The sequence below is a fragment of the Pogona vitticeps genome, chromosome 5, assembly GCF_051106095.1.
Source record: "Pogona vitticeps strain Pit_001003342236 chromosome 5, PviZW2.1, whole genome shotgun sequence".
In the NCBI taxonomy this organism is placed as follows: Eukaryota; Metazoa; Chordata; class Lepidosauria; order Squamata; family Agamidae; genus Pogona; species Pogona vitticeps.
The window spans coordinates 142,250,793-142,268,789 of record NC_135787.1 but is presented as its reverse complement, the minus strand read 5'-3'; the positions used below and the strand labels follow the sequence as shown (position 1 = coordinate 142,268,789).

Below are 17,997 nucleotides of genomic sequence, written 5' to 3'. Positions count from 1 at the left end.
CAGCTTAGAAAATAGGCCTGTCTTTATAAAGGAAACAAGCAGATATTTCCCCTATGTCATGGGGTCATCAACCCCCAGTCCATGGCCCGGTGATGGTCCTTGGGCTTGCCAGAACTGGGCCACGGATATGGATCTCCCGCACACATGTGTGGTGAGTGTGTCATGCTCGCACGGGGGGCGTTGTGCCCACAGAGGGCATGTCATGCCTACAGGGGGGTGTCACGCTCATGCGCATGCGAGCTGGTTCCAACCAGTCTGCAGCCCCAAAAAGGTTGGGGACTGCTGCCCTATGTTACTGATTTTTTTTTTTTTTGAAGTATCCATGATTAGCACTTGGAACTTTGGACAGATGCCTTTCACTTGGTGCACTCAAGGTGTTTTGGACTACAATTCTCAAATCCCCAACCCATTGGTTGTACTGACTGGAGGTAATGGAAGATGTCATTCGAAACAGTGGAAGGTTCCAGTTTAGGGAAGGCTGAGATAGGCCTGTGCCGGGGGAGGGAGTATAGTCATTATGGCATATTCAAATAACACACTTTAAAAACAATTACTATTTGTGAGACTCATTCCCCCCAAAAGTCATATTGATATGAGTTTGAAGACAGCTTTTCTCATTCACTTGCCAAGTTACCATGTATGGTCAAATTCCGATACTGCTGAAATTCAGCTTACATGGTGCAAAATTCCGTTTCAGCACTACCTTGAAAATGATAGTTGGCCTGTATTCTCTGTAGTTGCATTTCTTGACAGAAGTAATTTTACTAACTAAAACAAATACCTATTCTTTCAAGTAAACAAAAGTAATACCTCATCATATCCTTGATCCCTATATATTCTTCCCTTTTCTTTCCTGTCCCCAGCACTTAAAATATTAAATAAGGAGTTGCATACTGTAATTTTAGAAAACATCTGATATGCTCAAATATATTTTATAAAGTTTAAAAATAATCACACAAAACAAATCAGTAGTGCCCATTCCACTGATAGTCATATGCATATTTAGAAATATTTTTCTTCATCTCTCCAAATCAGATTTTATAGTATCACAGAACATTGGCTATTTTCCAAATGTAAACCTATAATTACTACTCTTGTTCAATGCCTTTGTAGTTTACTCAACATTATTTTGTATCAGAGAAAACAAGGGATAAAAGGACTGATTCCCCCCTCACCACTTGTCAAAGGAAGTTAACATGGAGACCTCTTGTTGGTCTTCTCTATGACATGTGTAATTATTTAATTTGCTCCCACTTTCAAAAAGTGGTCTATTATATCACATAGCAAATTGATTTTAAGCTACATTCAGTTTCAAAATAACTTGGTGAAGCAACAATGAAAGCAGTTCCTCAAAAAAGATAAGCCCACATTTCCTTGTATCAACAACATAGCTCTCAATACTGGCCTAGGCATTTTCTCAAATTTGCTGGTTGGCTAATTGGGTAAAACTGTAAGATAAAGGAACTTCAGCTGTATTTTAGAAATAAGATGCTCTCAATAAGTAATTATACACAGTTCTAGTACTCATAAGTGCAAAAAGAGAGAGAGAGAGAGAGAGTACAACTTCTCTATAAATAAGTATTTGATAACATACCTGTCCTTGGTACAAGCCAGCATCTTGAATGGTACTGTCTGGTTTATTCAAAGGTTCAAAAGTGTTACTCATGTATTTGTTCCACAATCTGGTCTCCTTTTCATCTGGAATATTGAAGATTTTCCTTATCTCCTTTTCAATTGTGTCTATATTGGCAGGGGGAAAATGTTTATTTTTAATGTCTTTACAACAGGAGCTAATTTCTATAGTCATCTACCCAAGAACTTGTAAACGTTCAATATCTTACTTCATATACACAGAACTACTGACAAGCTACTCCAAATAACAAAAGTATTATACAAAAACCTTGAGCAAAAAGTAGGATAAGCAGAACAAGTACGCTGAGTCTAGCCAACTACTGCAATGGCTTACATATAACACTATGCTATAATTTAGCTTTATATACTGTACATTTCTCTGTGATTCTGCAAAGAAGTCCCTTTCCTCATTTCTCTTTCTGTACTGCTTGGGAGGAAACACTTACTGAGCTTAGTTTCCCTCTAGCTGACTCCAGATTTCAATCATATTGCAAACCAAAAATCATAGTAAAAAGAAATTCAACATTGCTCCAAAATTTGTTGTTTATCTGTTTTGAAGCTGCATAGAATTCCTTCTAAACCATGATTCCTAATTAACAGGTAAAAACAAACCTGCTTGAGGAGTCAGCTTAAAGTCAGTCAATTTCTCAAAGACTGCATAACTTAATGAAGAACAATGCTAATGAAAGGCAATGCTGAGGAAAGCAATTGTACACACACACACAAAATTACACTATTTTTACACTGCATTGGCACAAAAAAACTTTTTGCCCAACATTTAGTGTTATGGAAAATGTTATAGTTTCATACATACAAATAAAATGAGGCTGGAAATCCTGTTGGTGTAACATACGCTGCATAAGACTGAAGACTATCTCAGAAGTGGCAATTTTTCAGGAATTCTACTATTTCCATGTAATTTCTTTCATTGTTAGAAGGAGCTATGGGACAAGAGAAAGAAAACTTAAATTACTGAAAATCATCACCAGCAGTAAAGCCATTCTGGCAGTAGAGATTTTCAGTGATTAAAGACATTCCCTTCTCTTCCCACAGTTTCCTAACATTATAAAGGATTACACAGGAGCTCCAGAAATTTCAGCACAGCACAGAAATAAAAAATGTATAATTTCTGAAAAATTGCCACTGCTGATACCACCAGTCTAAAATGTCATATATTATGCTAATACAATTTCAGCTGATGATGGTGATATTATCACATATTCTAAGGGAACAACACAAGATCAAATACATGTTTTGAAAGTCATCAAAAGTTTAAAATGTCATGGTTCGTAAATTACAAAACAATGACCATACCTATTGTGTCAGCTTTACTAAATCTTCGTGTTACAACATTGTTCATATTCCCATTTTCACACAACTTTAGTTCTGTCAAATACACTTCTACTTTGCAGTGCTTGACAAACATACCCTGTTCAACTACCTGGAACACAAAATATATCAGAATGGTTATATTAATACAATATATTAATTCCTAAAGGCTCAGCATGAAATATTGAATAGTTTAACTCAGTGGTTCTTAACTCTTTTGAAAGAAACGCCCCCTTGAGCCATTGAGGAAGTTATCATCGCCCCCTTCCCCACGGTGATGATATCTATCTATCTATCTATCTATCTATCTATCTATCTATCTATCTATCTATCTATCTATCTATCTATCTATCTATCTATCTATCTATCTATCTATCTATCTTTCTTTCTTTCTTTCTTTCTTATTTATTTATTTATTTATTTATTTATTTATTACACTTAAACCCAATGACCCCTGAAAACAAAATTCAATTCCAAGAAAATGAAATGCCCCCAAAAAGTAACATTTAATGATTTAGTTGCAAGCGAATTTTAAGACGCAAAAAGAAATATAAAAAGGGCATAAAAACAAACCACAATGCAGGAACTAAAAATTTCAAGACGAAAACTCTGAAACTAAATTAAGATTGGAGGAAAATATATATTCATGCACACTGTAAAAAGGATGCAGCCATCTTAACAGGTTTGGCTTGCTCCAGCGCCCCCCTACCGCCCCCCTTCTGCTCCAGCGCCCCCACGCTGCCCCTTTTCATTCTACCGCCCCCCTGAAAAATGAAATCGCCCCCTGGGGGGCATTATCGCCCACGTTAAGAACCACTGGTTTAACTAATGAACTCTTATTTTAGGATTTGATTTCTCTTTTTGTAAGACAAGAAATTCTTAGAAAGAGCTTATAGGTTATGATGAAGCAGTTTTAAAAACATGTTTATAATTAATGTACAAGTACTTTTAAAGAACATTACCAATAACAGAAACAGTAATATAGAGAATATGGAATTTTAGAAATATGCAGTATGTACTAACAAGTACTCCCATATTGGATAACTAATTTTCTGGAAGTTAATGGACATATGAACGTTTACTTTTATCTAGAAAAAAACTGTAATATATTTTCTGCCATAAATTACTAACAGTTAATAGAACCTGCATATTCAAGTAAGCAAAATATTCACAACCACCTCTTTAATACTTCTATCTGATCTTCTACGTTGTAACTGTGTAAGTCAGCCATGTAGACTGTCCTGAAAATAGCCATCAGCCTGACATGTGATACATTAGACAAATATGGCAAAGTTGTTGTTGTTTAGTCATTAAGTCATGTCCGACTCCTCGTGACCTCATGGACCAATATGGTAAAGTAGGAGGCACCAAATATCTGCTAGAAGTCATAAACTATAACAACAGAGTTAACAAACACTAAAAAGGGAAGGGCATATTAATACACAGTAATTTCATCTGGACATTTCAGGGAAACTGAATTTATATGAAACTTGCCAATGCAAAACTATTTCTGTGCATTTAATATGGTGTGCTTTAAGTATAGCAGAGATGAAGAATAGTCCTATAACCCTACTCACGCATTACTGATGCAGGAGAACGGAACACACAAGGATAGAGTGCTGTTATTTTTCTCTCCCTTGTTGCTTAGATTACACAAACACCAGGTCTATGGAGATTTTTTTTAATACATGCATGGACGACCACCATGGAAGCAAGAACTCAGATTCTCCAATGTTCTCTTTCTTGTGTGCAAACATGAACAAAACCTTTTCTTCTTCAGATTCATTGATAATCATGTAATGACAGATGGGGCAAGCTAAGAGTACCCCTGCCATGTGTGTTCAGTTCTCCTGCATTGATAAGCCCAAGGAGAGCTTACAGTATATTGTATAACTACAAAACAGAGTTACTATGGTTGCTAAGGTTACTGTTGGGTCTCTGTGTCTGCTAGGATTCCAGAGAAGCACAGAAAATCTGCAAAACGTCATTGCCTCACGTCTGAATATGCTAAAAATCTCAGCAGTCATTTTCTTTTTTTAAAAACTAAAATGAAAGAAGCAAATTTTTATCGTTACTCATTTATGTTAGGGATTTATAATCCAGCTCTTCTAATTCCCTGCTTGCAATAAAATGGTTTACAGTTAAAAATAAATAAATGAGAAATTGGCTGTGAAACTGTGTTTGCAAGTGTATGGATACTGGGCAGCACCTGGTGAAGTAAGATTGTCTTTGTTACTTCAGCCTATGAACACTAGTAGCAAAATTCTACAAAACAGTCAAAACAGAAAAATTTCTATCGTGCAAATGTGCAAAATTTACATAAAACACACAATGCAGAATGCCACCTCTTTTGTTGCAACATGGACTACTTTCAAACAGAATTTTGATATTTTTTTTAAAGGTTAAACACAGCCTTGGTCAGAGTAATTTACACAGATTATTTAAAAAAGCAAAGGTTGTTGCTTATATACCGCCCCATAGCACTTAAAGCACTCTCTAGGTGCTTTACAATTGAATTATGCAGGCTACACATTGCCCCCTCCCTTTGCTGAGTAGCTGAGTACCAATTTGCCGGCCTCGGATGGAAAACTGAGTGAATCTCGAACCAGCTATCTGGGATTGAACCTGGGTCATGAGCAGAGTACTGCAGTTTAACCATTGTGCTATGAAGCTCCTTATAAAAAAATAGCAATATTAAATACACTAGAGAAGACCAAGATAAGTTGTACAATAAAGAAAGGTGACAGAAAAAAACTGATTTGTCTGACATATGGTGCTGAAGGAGAGTTTTGTGGATACCCTGGTCTGGCAGAAAGATGAATAAGTGGGTCCTAGATCAAATCTAGGCCTAAACTATCGCTGGGGGCAAAAAATATTGAAACTGGGGCTGCCCTACTTTGGGCACAGGATTCTCTGGAAAAGACAATAATGTGGGAAAGGCAGAAAGCAGCAGGAAAAGAGGAAGACCAAATATGAGATGCATTGACTCTCTAAAGGAACCACAGGCTTGAGTTTGCAGGAGCTGAGCAAGGATGTTGAGGAAATGACATTTTGGAGATTACTCATTCACAGGATTGCCATAAATCAGAGGTAACTTGACAGCTACATAACAAGATAAATGCTAATTATTAATATTCCCATATATTTAATGATCTAATTAAGAGACTTTGTTATTAATCATCTAGCAAATTTAGTACTGGACTATAGCTAATTTTTCAGAAGATTTTCAATTAAAGAATGTATCCGCTCCAAGAATCCAGGAATTTGTTTGAGTTCCCAAGAACTCTGATTTCAGCAAGAGGAAATACTATTGAAGTGACCTAACAAACAATACAGAACATTATTCAAACCACTGAATTTTTCAGAGACTGAGGCAGTGTTAACATAACAAAAGAAAAATGTTATTGCTGCCTAGAATTGACCTATTTAATAGATCTACTGTAGATGTGTCTAACAGCTAAATTTAGTCAATAATATTTTTACATGAAGGCACATCTGGTTAAATACTACTACCTCAGAATAGCAAATGTGTCAGAATGATTTTAGTACTGAACAAGTGAATTTTCAATAGTATTTTCACTATTGCAATTTGCTATTTGATAAGCAGTATTGCAGAACAGTTTCCATATTCCCTTAAATAGCTACTATTGCTTCAAAGTTACAAGAGGAGGGCAGTGCTATGATCAATAACACAAAGCCCTGTTTAAAACTTTCCTCTTCCTCCAGAACTGAACACACTGTCAAATCTCTACAATTCAAACGGAATACAGCACTGTGCACAACAATGAAATCACAAAAGGTGCTTTCTTCCCTCCTAGTTTACAGCTACAATATTAAGTAAGAAGAACTCAGTGCAATTTACTCAAAGTAAACATAGGATTGGTTTCAGGTTTGATTGGAAGGCAGCATCATATATGCACCTGTAACATAAGGCTGTGTATGAAACCATACAGCTGCCATGAATGCAGCTTACTGGGATGACACAAGCTTCTTGAGTCCTAGTCCATCATTCTATTTACTACACCACACTGGGTGTGGCGTAATACAAATTACTCAGTACAAATTACTAACGCAATGCAATGTGACACAAGTACATTCAAAGTGCTCCTCCTCTTTTCATTTTGAGTACCATATACAGATTACTGACAAGTATATTTCAATTATATTATATATATTGTTGAGGACAAGAAATACCTTGCGTGCAATTGGTTCTTGGCCTTCCATAAGAGTATACCAGCTAACTAGCTTGTTCCAGCCTTCAGTTGGTAAAAGAATGTAATCCAGCTCATCAATGAGATGCTCTTTAAGAGATTGGCAATCCCCATCTACAAGAAAATAGTTCCATATTTGGTTAACAGAATTTAGCAAGTCTGAAACAACCAAAAGATTTTCATATGCCAACAGCATATTCACTGAAGGAAATAATCACAGTTCTGAACAATGTTCTCTCTTTAAATATATTATGAATAAAAGAGAGTCCCCAATGTTTACAACTCCATTATAAACACTGAGTCATAATAAGAAAGCCAGATATTTTAAATGGCACTGCTATAACCATTATGAATGCCATAAATGGTTTCTTCTTTACATGAAAGTCATGAAAACCATAAGCAATTAAAAGCCAAAGAATTAATCTTATCAATTTGGAACCCTCCACTTTTGTCAGCAGTAACAAGCTCTTCTGGAAAGATCTAGAAAGAGCCATATTGTTTGAATTAGAAATTCTGTTCTCACAGGCTTTCATTTTATATTTAAATTTCAGGAATTATAATATTATGAAAAAAAAAGTCACTAGGAAACTGATTAGAAAAGTGATTAACTAATTAACAGCAGAAACATACTCTTCTAGAAAGACCTGGAAACTGATACTTGTGGTTTGAATTAGAAATTCTGTTCTTACAAGCTTTCACTTTATATTACAATAATTATGATCATATACTAACAAAAACTGGAAACTGATCGTAACAATGAACAGTGACCAGAATCCTGGTGTTACAAGTCTATGAAGATTTGTAACACCAGCGTAAGTGCAATGGCATAAACTGAAGTGGTGAATTGCTGATAGTCAGTGAATTGTTGCTTGCATCACTTGTTGCACACCAACTCATACAACTGTCAGCATAACTAACTGTACTTTTGCTTTTATATATTCAACAGCTCTCTATATTTTTTCTTTTAATGTTTCCAACATTTGAAGAGAACATTAATACAATCCTTCTCTATATTACAAGGCCCTAACTGCCTAACACAACTATGTTTAAAAAATACTCAACAGTAGTAGATTACCTTTGAGAAGTCCAGAATTGTCAATAGGACCAGGATAAACATTTTGATCTCCCATCTGGTATTTGTCCCAGCTGTCAAATCCCACATACTTTTTCCACTGTTTGAACCAGCGACTATCTACTAAATACCTTTAAAAATAAAAAAATAATTGTTTAGGAACATTTATCCAAGTTTCAGAAAATGTAGTAATCAATTGTCCTCAGCCAGATGTACTGATTTTACATGCCAATCACAACGTTAAATTCTGTTTCAATTTGTGTCACTCAAGATGACAGAAAAAGTTCCCTATCACTACTACGGTAGTAACCCTATATATCTGCAAATATGTTTCCTAAACTCAATGTGATTTAGTTTTTGACAGATAGGTACTGGATTGTGCAATATGCACATGAAGTGCTTTCCATAACATATAATAATTTCAGAAAGCATGATTTGGAGCACTTTCTTAACACAAGCTGGTATGTTAAAACAGTCTTCTGCAATTTGACAATAGCAGTAAGTTGCAGTATGCATTTAAATCAGTAACAAAAACACATGCATATTTATGTCCACAGTTACATTTCACGTAGAAAAATTCAATTTGTTTAAAGCATACCTAAACCCATCTCTTCTCCTTCATGGATTGTTATCTTGTCGTGGCGAAGGTAGAGGTAAAAGGTAAAGGTTACCCTTGACAATTTGGCCAGTCATGTCCGACTCTAGGCGGCGGAGTTCATCTCCGTTTCCAACCCAGAGAGCTAGCGCTTGTCCGCAGACAATCCTCCGTGGTCACGTGGCCAGCGTGACGAGACACGGAATGCCATTTACCTTCCCACAGAGGTGGTACCTATTTATCTACTCACATTTTTGCATTTTGCATGCTTTTGAACTGCTATGTTGGTGGGAGCTGGGACTAGCGACGGGGGCTCACTCCATCACATGGATTCGATCTTATGACTGCAGGTCTTCTGAGCTTGTAGCACAGAGGCTTCAGTGGTTTAACCCGCAGTGCCACCATGTCCCATATGTCGGGCCAAAGGGGCTTGAGTAATTCAGAAAAGCTATGGGCTATACTGTGGAGGAACACCCAAGACTGACAGGTCATAGTGGAGAGTTCTGACTAAATGCGATCCACCTCGAGGAGGAACTGGCAAGCCACTCCAGGATCTTTGCCAAGAAAACTCCATGAACAGAAACAAAAGGCTAAAAGATACGACGCTGGAAAATGAGCCCCTCAGATCGGAAGGCATTCAACATGCTACTGAGGAAGAGTGGAGGACAAGGACAAGTACCTCCAGAGCTAATGAAGTGGTTGGGCCAAAGCCGAAAGGACACTCAACTGCGGACGTCCCTGGAAGTGAAAGGAAAGTCCAATGCTGCAAAGAAAAATACTGCATTGGAACCTGGAATGTAAGATCTATGAACCTTGGTAAGCTGGATGTGGACAAACAGGAGATGGCAAGAATAAACATTGATATCCTGGGCGTCAGTGAACTAAAATGGACGGGAATGGGTGAATTCAATTCAGACGATTATCGTATCTACCACTGTGGGCAAGAATCCTGCAGGTAGAAATGGAGTAATCCTCATAGTCAACAAAAGAGTGGGAAAAGCTGTACTGGGACACAATCTCAAAAATGATAGAATGATTTCAATATGAATCCAAGGCAGACCTTTCAACATCACAACAATCCAGGTTTATGCACCAACCACTGATGCTGAAGAGGCTGAAATGGACCAGAACCTCCAGCAGCACAATTCTATAGCATCAATTCTTCTGTGGTGCTGGAGGAAACTCTTGAGAATCCCCTGGACTGCAAGGAGATCAAACTTGTCCTTTCTGAAGGAAATCAGTGGAGGTGATGGCATTCTAGATGAACTATTTAAAATCTTAAAAGATACCGCTGTTAAGGTGCTACATTCAATATGCCAGCAAGTTTGGAAGACTCAACAGTGGCCAGAAGACTGGAAAAGGTCAATCTACATCCCAATCTCAAAGAAGGGCAGTGCCAAAGAATGCTCCAACTATCGTACAATTGCACTCATTTCACACGCTAGCAAGGTTATGCTCAAAATCCTACAAGGTAGGCTTCAACAGTATGTGGACTGAGAACTCCCAGAGGTACAAGCTGGATTCCGAAGGGGCAGAGGAACTAGAGAAGAAATGGAGTAGCCCTCATAGTCAACAAAAGAGTGGGAAAAGCTGTAATGGGATACAATCTCAAAAATGATAGAATGATTTCAATACAAATCCAAGGCAGACCTTTCAACATCACAGTCATCCAAGTTTATGCACCAACCAGTGATGCTGAAGAGGCTGAAATTGACCAAGTCTATGAAGACTTACAACACCATCTAAAATTGAAACCAAAGAAAGATGTTTTTCTCATTATATGGGATTGGAATACTAAAGTAGGGAGTCAAGAGATAAAAAGAACAACAGGTAACTTTGGCCTTAGAGTTCAAAACGAAGCAGGGCAAAGGCTAATAGAGTTTCAAGAGAACAAGTCATCATAAACTCTCTTTTCCAACAACACAAGAGGTGCTGATCCCATCACCTCCTGGCAAATAGAAGGGGAAGATATGGAGGCAGTGACAGATTTTACTTTCTTGGGCTCTGTGATCACTGCAGATGGAGACAGCAGCCACGAAATTCAAAAACGCCTGCTTCTTGGGAGGAAAGCGATGACAAGCCTAGACAGCATCTTAAAAAGCAGAGATATCACCTTGCTGACAAAGGTCCACATTGTCAAAGCTATGGTTTTTCCTGTAGCTATGTATGGAAGTGAGAGCTGGACCATAAAGAAGCCTGACCGCCGAAGAACTGATGCTTTTGAATTGTGGTGCTGGAGGAGACTCTTTAGAGTTCTCCGGACTGCAAGAACAAATCTATCAATTCTGAAGGAAATGAACCCTGAGTGCTCACTGGAAGGACAGGTCCTGAAGCTGAGGTTCCAATACTTTTGCCATCTCATGAGAAGAGAAGACTCCCTGGAAAAGACCCTGATGTTGGAAAAGTGTCATTGAAGCTACCAACATGAATTTGACCAAACTCCGGCAGGCAGCGGAAGACAGGAGGGCCTGGCGTGCTCTGGTCCGTGGGGTCACAAAGAGTTGGACATGACTTAACGACTAAACAACAACAAAAAACCCTATCTCTTACTTCATTTCTTTCTTACACTCTTTTTCAACAGAAATTAGAACAGAATGCATGATTAATCCAGATAATGTCTGAAATCCTGTAATAAGTCATAACTAGAGTAAGCGCATTGAACCAATGGAACTTACAGGAGTAGACTCATCGAATTGCCATTGACTGATTCAACGGGCCTACTCTAGTCGTGACTTACTATGCTAAGAAACTGGATTTCAGCCATAACTTCTGAAGCTAGACATGCTGGAAATATATAAGCTAAATCAACTATGTGTATATGACCCTGATTTTGGGAAAGTATGAAGGCAAGAGGAGAAGGGGACAATAGAGGATGAGATGATTGGACAGTGTCATCGAAGCTACCAACATGAAATTTGACCAAACTCCAGGAGGTAGTGGAAGACAGGAGGGCCTGGCATGCTATGGTCCATGAGGTCATGAAGAGTCGGACACGACTTAATGACTAAAAACAACAACAAATATGAACTATGTTTTCTGTAATATGACCCATGTTACTTTTTACTGAAGTACATTTTAAAAATCCATAGTACACAAACACATATTTCACTGGCTAGCGATGCATTATTGGGATGGTTATGGTAACAGACGCAGAAGACACTTTGACAATATACAAGCATACCTAAACATACTGCAGTGTATATACTACAAACATGTTATATACAGTACATCACATGTACATATGCATTGCAATATATGTATATTGCAATGTATATGTACATGTGATGTACATATATAGCAACATATTCTACTTTTAATCGCCTTTGTAAAGCGTTTTGAATCATAAGACATTTCTGAACATAGTGTCTGAATTCCAGATGTATGTTCCAACTAGAGTAGGTGCACTGAATCAGTGGAAATTAAATAGGTTCTCACTCATCAAATCCCCATTGACTCAGTGAGCCTACTACAGAGGTGGCTTACCAGTAGCTTTCAGTCATTGTCTAGATTGCTGATGGGAGCCTGTCATGATCATACTCAAAAACTTTAAAGATTTTAAAGATGTATTCTGGCCGCCAGTTTGTTTCTGAGCACACACCATGACCCCTTTAGTCCAGTCCTCCAGCAAGATTGAACCAGAACTCCCTGAACCTAACCAGAGGGTTCTGGCTTGTGAGCAGGATTGAACCATGCAGATCCTGGATTTAGAGGGGTCTAGAATACTCAGATCCCAGAAGACTGAATTCTCTGATCTCAGGTCAGAGTACCGAACTATTTCCCAGTATGGAAGAACAATGCAAGATGAAAGCACAAGCATGGCAAAAAGCTGTGCATTGCTTTGAACAGGCTCAATCCCATTGTTTTGGATTCTTCTTGTTTGTTTCCTGTTTCTACTGGACTGGTTTAATTTTGGATTTTCTTCAACTTTAGCTTTTTTGGACTTGATTTATCTTACTCTCTTGTAGAATTCTCTGTTAGACTCTGCTTTACCTCTTGACCCCGATTCCAAATGCTGGAATAAGGTCAGACCTGTCTATGGCTGTACGTGCCTAACCCTGCCAAGATCTTGTCTGGGGATTCTGCCTGCCTGGGAGCACAACATTACAACTGGACATGCCTATGTTGTCTTATAGTCTTACATGTTTTAAGTTGGTGTACCTTGCCCCCTTTATCTCTGCTTTTAAAGGTGACACAGGCAGGTATTAAAGAAAAGGCCTTTCCTTTAATGGCATCCTGTTTAAAGAACTCCTTTCACAGGGAAATAGATTAGTACCAAATTGTTACATTTGAGCTGATGTCTGCATTGTATACCCATCTTTCAATATTTACTTCTGCTAAAACTGGTGTATTATTTGACAATTTATGAGTACTGTATGAGTAGATGTGCTTTAAAGAAACAAAGTTTGAAACATATAGCTGCTGCTACACTTCTGTGATACTGTTATACTTCTGCATATCTACTTCTAAATGAAAGTTAATGCTTCACAAGACATGGACTTTACCACTTGAACATATGCATCTAATCATTCAGAAACATAGACATCACACTGAGAACACGTACCTCAAGAATATATTTCCACTTGTGATTTAATGAGGTACAGCATGTTAAAACAACACAGAACTCTGGATGCCAACTGAAACAGTGGTTCCCAAACTTGGGTAACCCAAGTGTTTGGACTGCTACTCCCAGAATACTTCATCACTAGTTGTGCTGTCCAGAGTTTCTGGGAATTACAGTCCAAGAACACCTGGATTAGCCAAAGTTGGGAACCACTGAATGAAAAGATGCACCATTGAAAAAAAATTGAAACTATACCCTTTTTTGTATTTAATATTAGTTTTACTCACTGTTCAACAAAATAATCTTAAATAATAATATCCAAGAAATGCTTTCTATAACATACATTCACAATGTAGATTTAGACATCTAATCTGAATGGCATTTTTAGATACTGCATACAGTATTAATACACAAATAAAGGCTCCTGCACCAGTAACCAATCTAATCCAGACCTAGGTGCATCCCACACCAGAAGTGAACAAAATATTGTCCTAATCTTTGTCCACTGATGTACTTAGTATAGCAAACATAGCATAGGAGTCTTGGTTTGTAACATGAGGCAAAACAGGACAGACCTTCTGGGTCTTAGTGGCGAGTTCTTCTTTGTGGGATCAAGTGATTTACCTGGGGAAAACTCTCTGAAGCAGGAGCTTTTAAGAGCTATTAAAGAGTCACTGAGCAAGGCTGTTTACTAGGTTGTTGCTACCGAATTCAAGGATTTCTTGATTATCTGGACCCATTCAAACCTAGCTTTTAAGTACTGTATAGTGTTGGCACTAAAACTATCTTGGTCATCTTGTTGGAATATTTATAGTGAGAAAACAGGAGGCCCTGTTGCTTTCAGTAGGAATTTCTCTCAGCACTGACCAGTGTGATTGTATTTGGGGGAGGTAATTAACTAGCCCCACACAACCTAATCAAAGAAGCTGTTTAGGTGTGTTCCTTAAACAATTTTTTATTCTCTCTTTTTTGATGTGAAGAAAAGCTGAGAGGTTAGAGGGACTAAGTGAGTGTGATCAGCCTATGGAAGGATTATGCAGTGTTGCTCTGAACTGATGTTGCTTTGGTATGTTTTCAATTTCCATTTCTCAAAAAAATGAAATTAAAAATTTTGACTGGAGTTTTTCAAGCTACCCTGACAAATTCCACTGAAGAGTGGAATATATTAAATAATTCATAACTGTTGCATGTAAATGTAAAGTTCCTGGAAATTTTGAAGCTAGAGGGACTCTTTTCTGGAGTTTTTAATTGAAATTTGAGATAAACTGAAATACACAAAACTTATTTTCATATTAACCTTGCTCAACATATTTTACTGTTCAATCAACATAACATCCTTAATTCAAAACCTAGTTAGCACATCAAATCATACTATTTTATATATTTCATGGGAAATATGAGTAAGACACATTAAACAAAATAAAATCTTTTATTTAGACACAAACTCTTGTGCTTCTCATGTGACTGCCTCCACTAGAATAGAACAATGCCACCAGAAGAAGATAATAGTGATGCCTCGCTTGATGACGATAATCCGCTCCAGCAAAATCGCTGTACAACGAAATCGTTGTCAAGCGAAAGTAAGAAGCCCATTGAAATGCAATGAAAACCGTTCAATGCGTTCCAATGGGCAAAATACCTCACCATCCAGTGAAAATCCTCCATAGGGCAGCCGTTTTCTGGTGCCTGTAAAGCGAGCAATCAGTCCTAAAACACAGCGGGGAGCCATTTTGCACAGCGGGCGGCCATTTTGCGATCCACCGATCAGCTGTTTTAAAACCATCGTAATGTGAAGAATTGGTTCCCGAAGCAGGGAACCAATCGTCATAAAGCAGATTTTCCCCATTTAAACATTGTTTTGCGATCGCAAAAACCTCATTGTTAAGTGGATTCATCGTGGAGCAGGGTAATTGTTAAGCAGGGCACCACTGTAAGAGCAATCCAGGAGCAATGAAGCAACCTCCTTTCTCATGAAGATGGAAATACATACTAAGTACAGGAAATCATCCTGGATTTGTGTGTTCTATACAACTATAGGGAGTAATTATTATCTGCTAATTTTGTGGGCTTAGATATACATCTTTGTACTACACACAGCTCCTGCCACTCTGACTAGTTTTTATGACCTAGTCATGAAGTGTTTCACTCATTACAAAAGTAAACATCTGGAATCTTTTCTACATTTTCCAAAGTTTCACTGCCCTCTAGAAGAAACAGAAAAAATGTCTTCCCCCCCACCTCCATTTCCTTTTACTTCTTCAGCCCTTCACACCTCTAGGCTTTCATTTTTTGTTCCCTGTATAGTTTTCACTGAGAATCTCTAGAATATGAGTGGAGATCATTAGAGGAGATACAACTACAAAACCATAGCAGAGAATTACTTTAATATGCACTGCAAAGTGATACCTCTTTCCTTTCATAAAAAATGTTCCTCTACATATAAAAAATGCTAGCACATGAAACAGCACTGACACTAGAGCTCTATGTAGATCACTAGCTCTGGCTTTTTCATTTGTTAACCCACCAGCCAAACAACAATTTTAAATAACAATGTGCCCATTTTGACAAAACTACATAAAATGTCTCAGAGATTTGTGTTTTGAGCATGCAAGATTGGATAGATATTTTAATTATGTTCAGCCCAGCTTGATTCCAAAGCTTTTGCTATCAGGAATTGCCCTGATACAACAGATTCTTAATGCAACTGAGGGCAGGGCACAGGGTTAGAATGAAACCACCTGCACAGTAGGACTCCTGCATTCACAAGGGATATTCCAAGCCTCCTAGCAGATGCCTGAAATAACATAGTAGTGAACCCAGTAGTAGAGAGTGAGAGAGAGGATGGGCAAGAGGAGCAGGCAAATGTGCATGTGCACACTGCAGTTACAGCAGTGGCAACCACAAACAAATGAAACCGTGGATACTGATGCCATGGATATGGGAGCCCTATGTACTGCCTTAATGGAACATATGCCTTCATGAAGAGCAGTGGGAGAAAAGACTGAAGTGACTACCTAGTATATGTAGCACCTGCCTTTTTTTGTCTCCAATGATAAGCAATGGTAATTTTAAACATTTTCTGAGTGTTTAGAACAGTATTTTGAATCATGTTACTGGTTCTAACAGCAGAAATCAGTTACCTGCTCAAATTGGAAGTGGGAGATCAATTTTTTCTATTTTGATTAAAATTCTATTTGATTCCTTTTAATTTGGAAATAAGTAATTTTGAAATTGTCTTTAAGTATGATAATGCTCACTGCACCTGCTAATATAAATTTAATTATATTCCTGAACAGGAATGTGAATGTCTTTGTTATTGTAACACATCAGTTAAGGGTAACGAAAACTCAAGTTCTAAGCAAGGGTCAGGCTTTCTCATCATTTTTGGACCCAACAGATTCCATTTGAGTAAGAATTAGACTAGCTGGAGATAAAGTCTTGAGGAGGGATAAGAGGAAACTTCATTTCATATTTGAGCATATTACACATGTCTTTTTAGTGAAACATCCTTTAAGCAACTGTATCTCTTCCCGGATTTCCATCAGTTTTAGAAACTGGCACCTGTGGATGGCATTGAGGACACTTTCACTCTCCTATGCTACAAATATAGTATTTTAATGCTAGGTCACTAGCACCTGCTCCTGACAACAAGCTGACCAATGACTTCCAAGAGTAGAAAAAGAACAATTAACTGTGCACATGTCTGGAAGCAATTTTTTCTTGTAAAGAAGATTCAAAGTTTCTTTTGTATCATTCATATGCGAGAGGACTGTGTAATGTTATGCCTATAACAGTTCAAATTTTAGTGACACTTTTATACTATTTGGTAGTTACATAATTCTCCAAATCACATTCTGAATACAGTGCATGATTCCTATTCTCAGCTTCAATTTGTGAAACTGACAGAGGAAAACACTGCAGAATTCTAGGAAGCTGCTTTATCCTCACTATAGCTCAACAGTAGGCAATATGGAATAAAGGGTTACATCATTAAGGCAGTGTCTTAGTGTTGAAAATTCCACAGAGTGCGGAGGATACTAGTTAGATTAGGAAAGGGAAAACTTCAGGAGGGAGGAAACTATCAGTTTCCAATAATCTCTCACTCCAACAAATGGTAATTCCTCCGTTTTGTGGTTGACAGTCGTATGCACAGCAGTTGTAAGTTTCTGAAGGGTGGGAACAAAACAGATATTTCTTTCCCTCAGCTTCTGCAGACACTTTTCTCTTCTCACAAGCTCCAAACATTCTTAAATTACTATTATCCAAAGTTGGCTTTTGGCTGGAACAGTTCCTAGTTATATGGCAACATTTTGTTCCAAATTCCTGGTAGTTTTAATATACATTTCTGGCTGAGCACTGTATTGTTAAATGACGACAATCATGATTTTCTGATCTCAGTAAGTTTGTATGACTAAATTGAACACACCAAATTTACCTAAAGTGTTATATTTTCAGTATGATTAGACAACTACTGATAGGACTTTGGGGACTATGTAGCTACTCTATCAGAATATGCTAGTGGAATATGCCTTTGAATTAGTGATTCCAACGTAAAGATTCAGGATTAGGCAACTACTCTCATACTTCTTTAAGGAGA

The 17,997-nt window shown here is 37.7% G+C and overlaps 1 protein-coding gene across 7 annotated transcripts in view; it reads right to left on the bottom strand.

Moving 5' to 3' along the window:
- USP15 (ubiquitin specific peptidase 15) overlaps positions 1-17,997 on the bottom strand; it is a 72,304-nt gene that overhangs the window by 50,161 nt on the left and 4,146 nt on the right. For 6 of the 7 annotated variants that reach the window (XR_013537056.1, XR_012087386.2, XM_073000433.2 and 3 more), the window contains exons 2-5: positions 8,248-8,375; positions 7,156-7,286; positions 2,947-3,073; positions 1,595-1,740 (exon numbers count right to left, since the gene is read on the bottom strand). Coding sequence is in view for 5 of the 7 variants with exons in the window: in XM_073000433.2 (XP_072856534.2) it covers positions 1,595-1,740; positions 2,947-3,073; positions 7,156-7,286; positions 8,248-8,375 (532 nt within the window). In the remaining 2 variants the exon portion in view is untranslated. Of the gene's footprint in view, positions 1-321; positions 490-1,594; positions 1,741-2,946; positions 3,074-7,155; positions 7,287-8,247; positions 8,376-17,997 lie in introns of those variants that run through there. The other variant, XM_073000435.2, reaches the window with a different exon arrangement.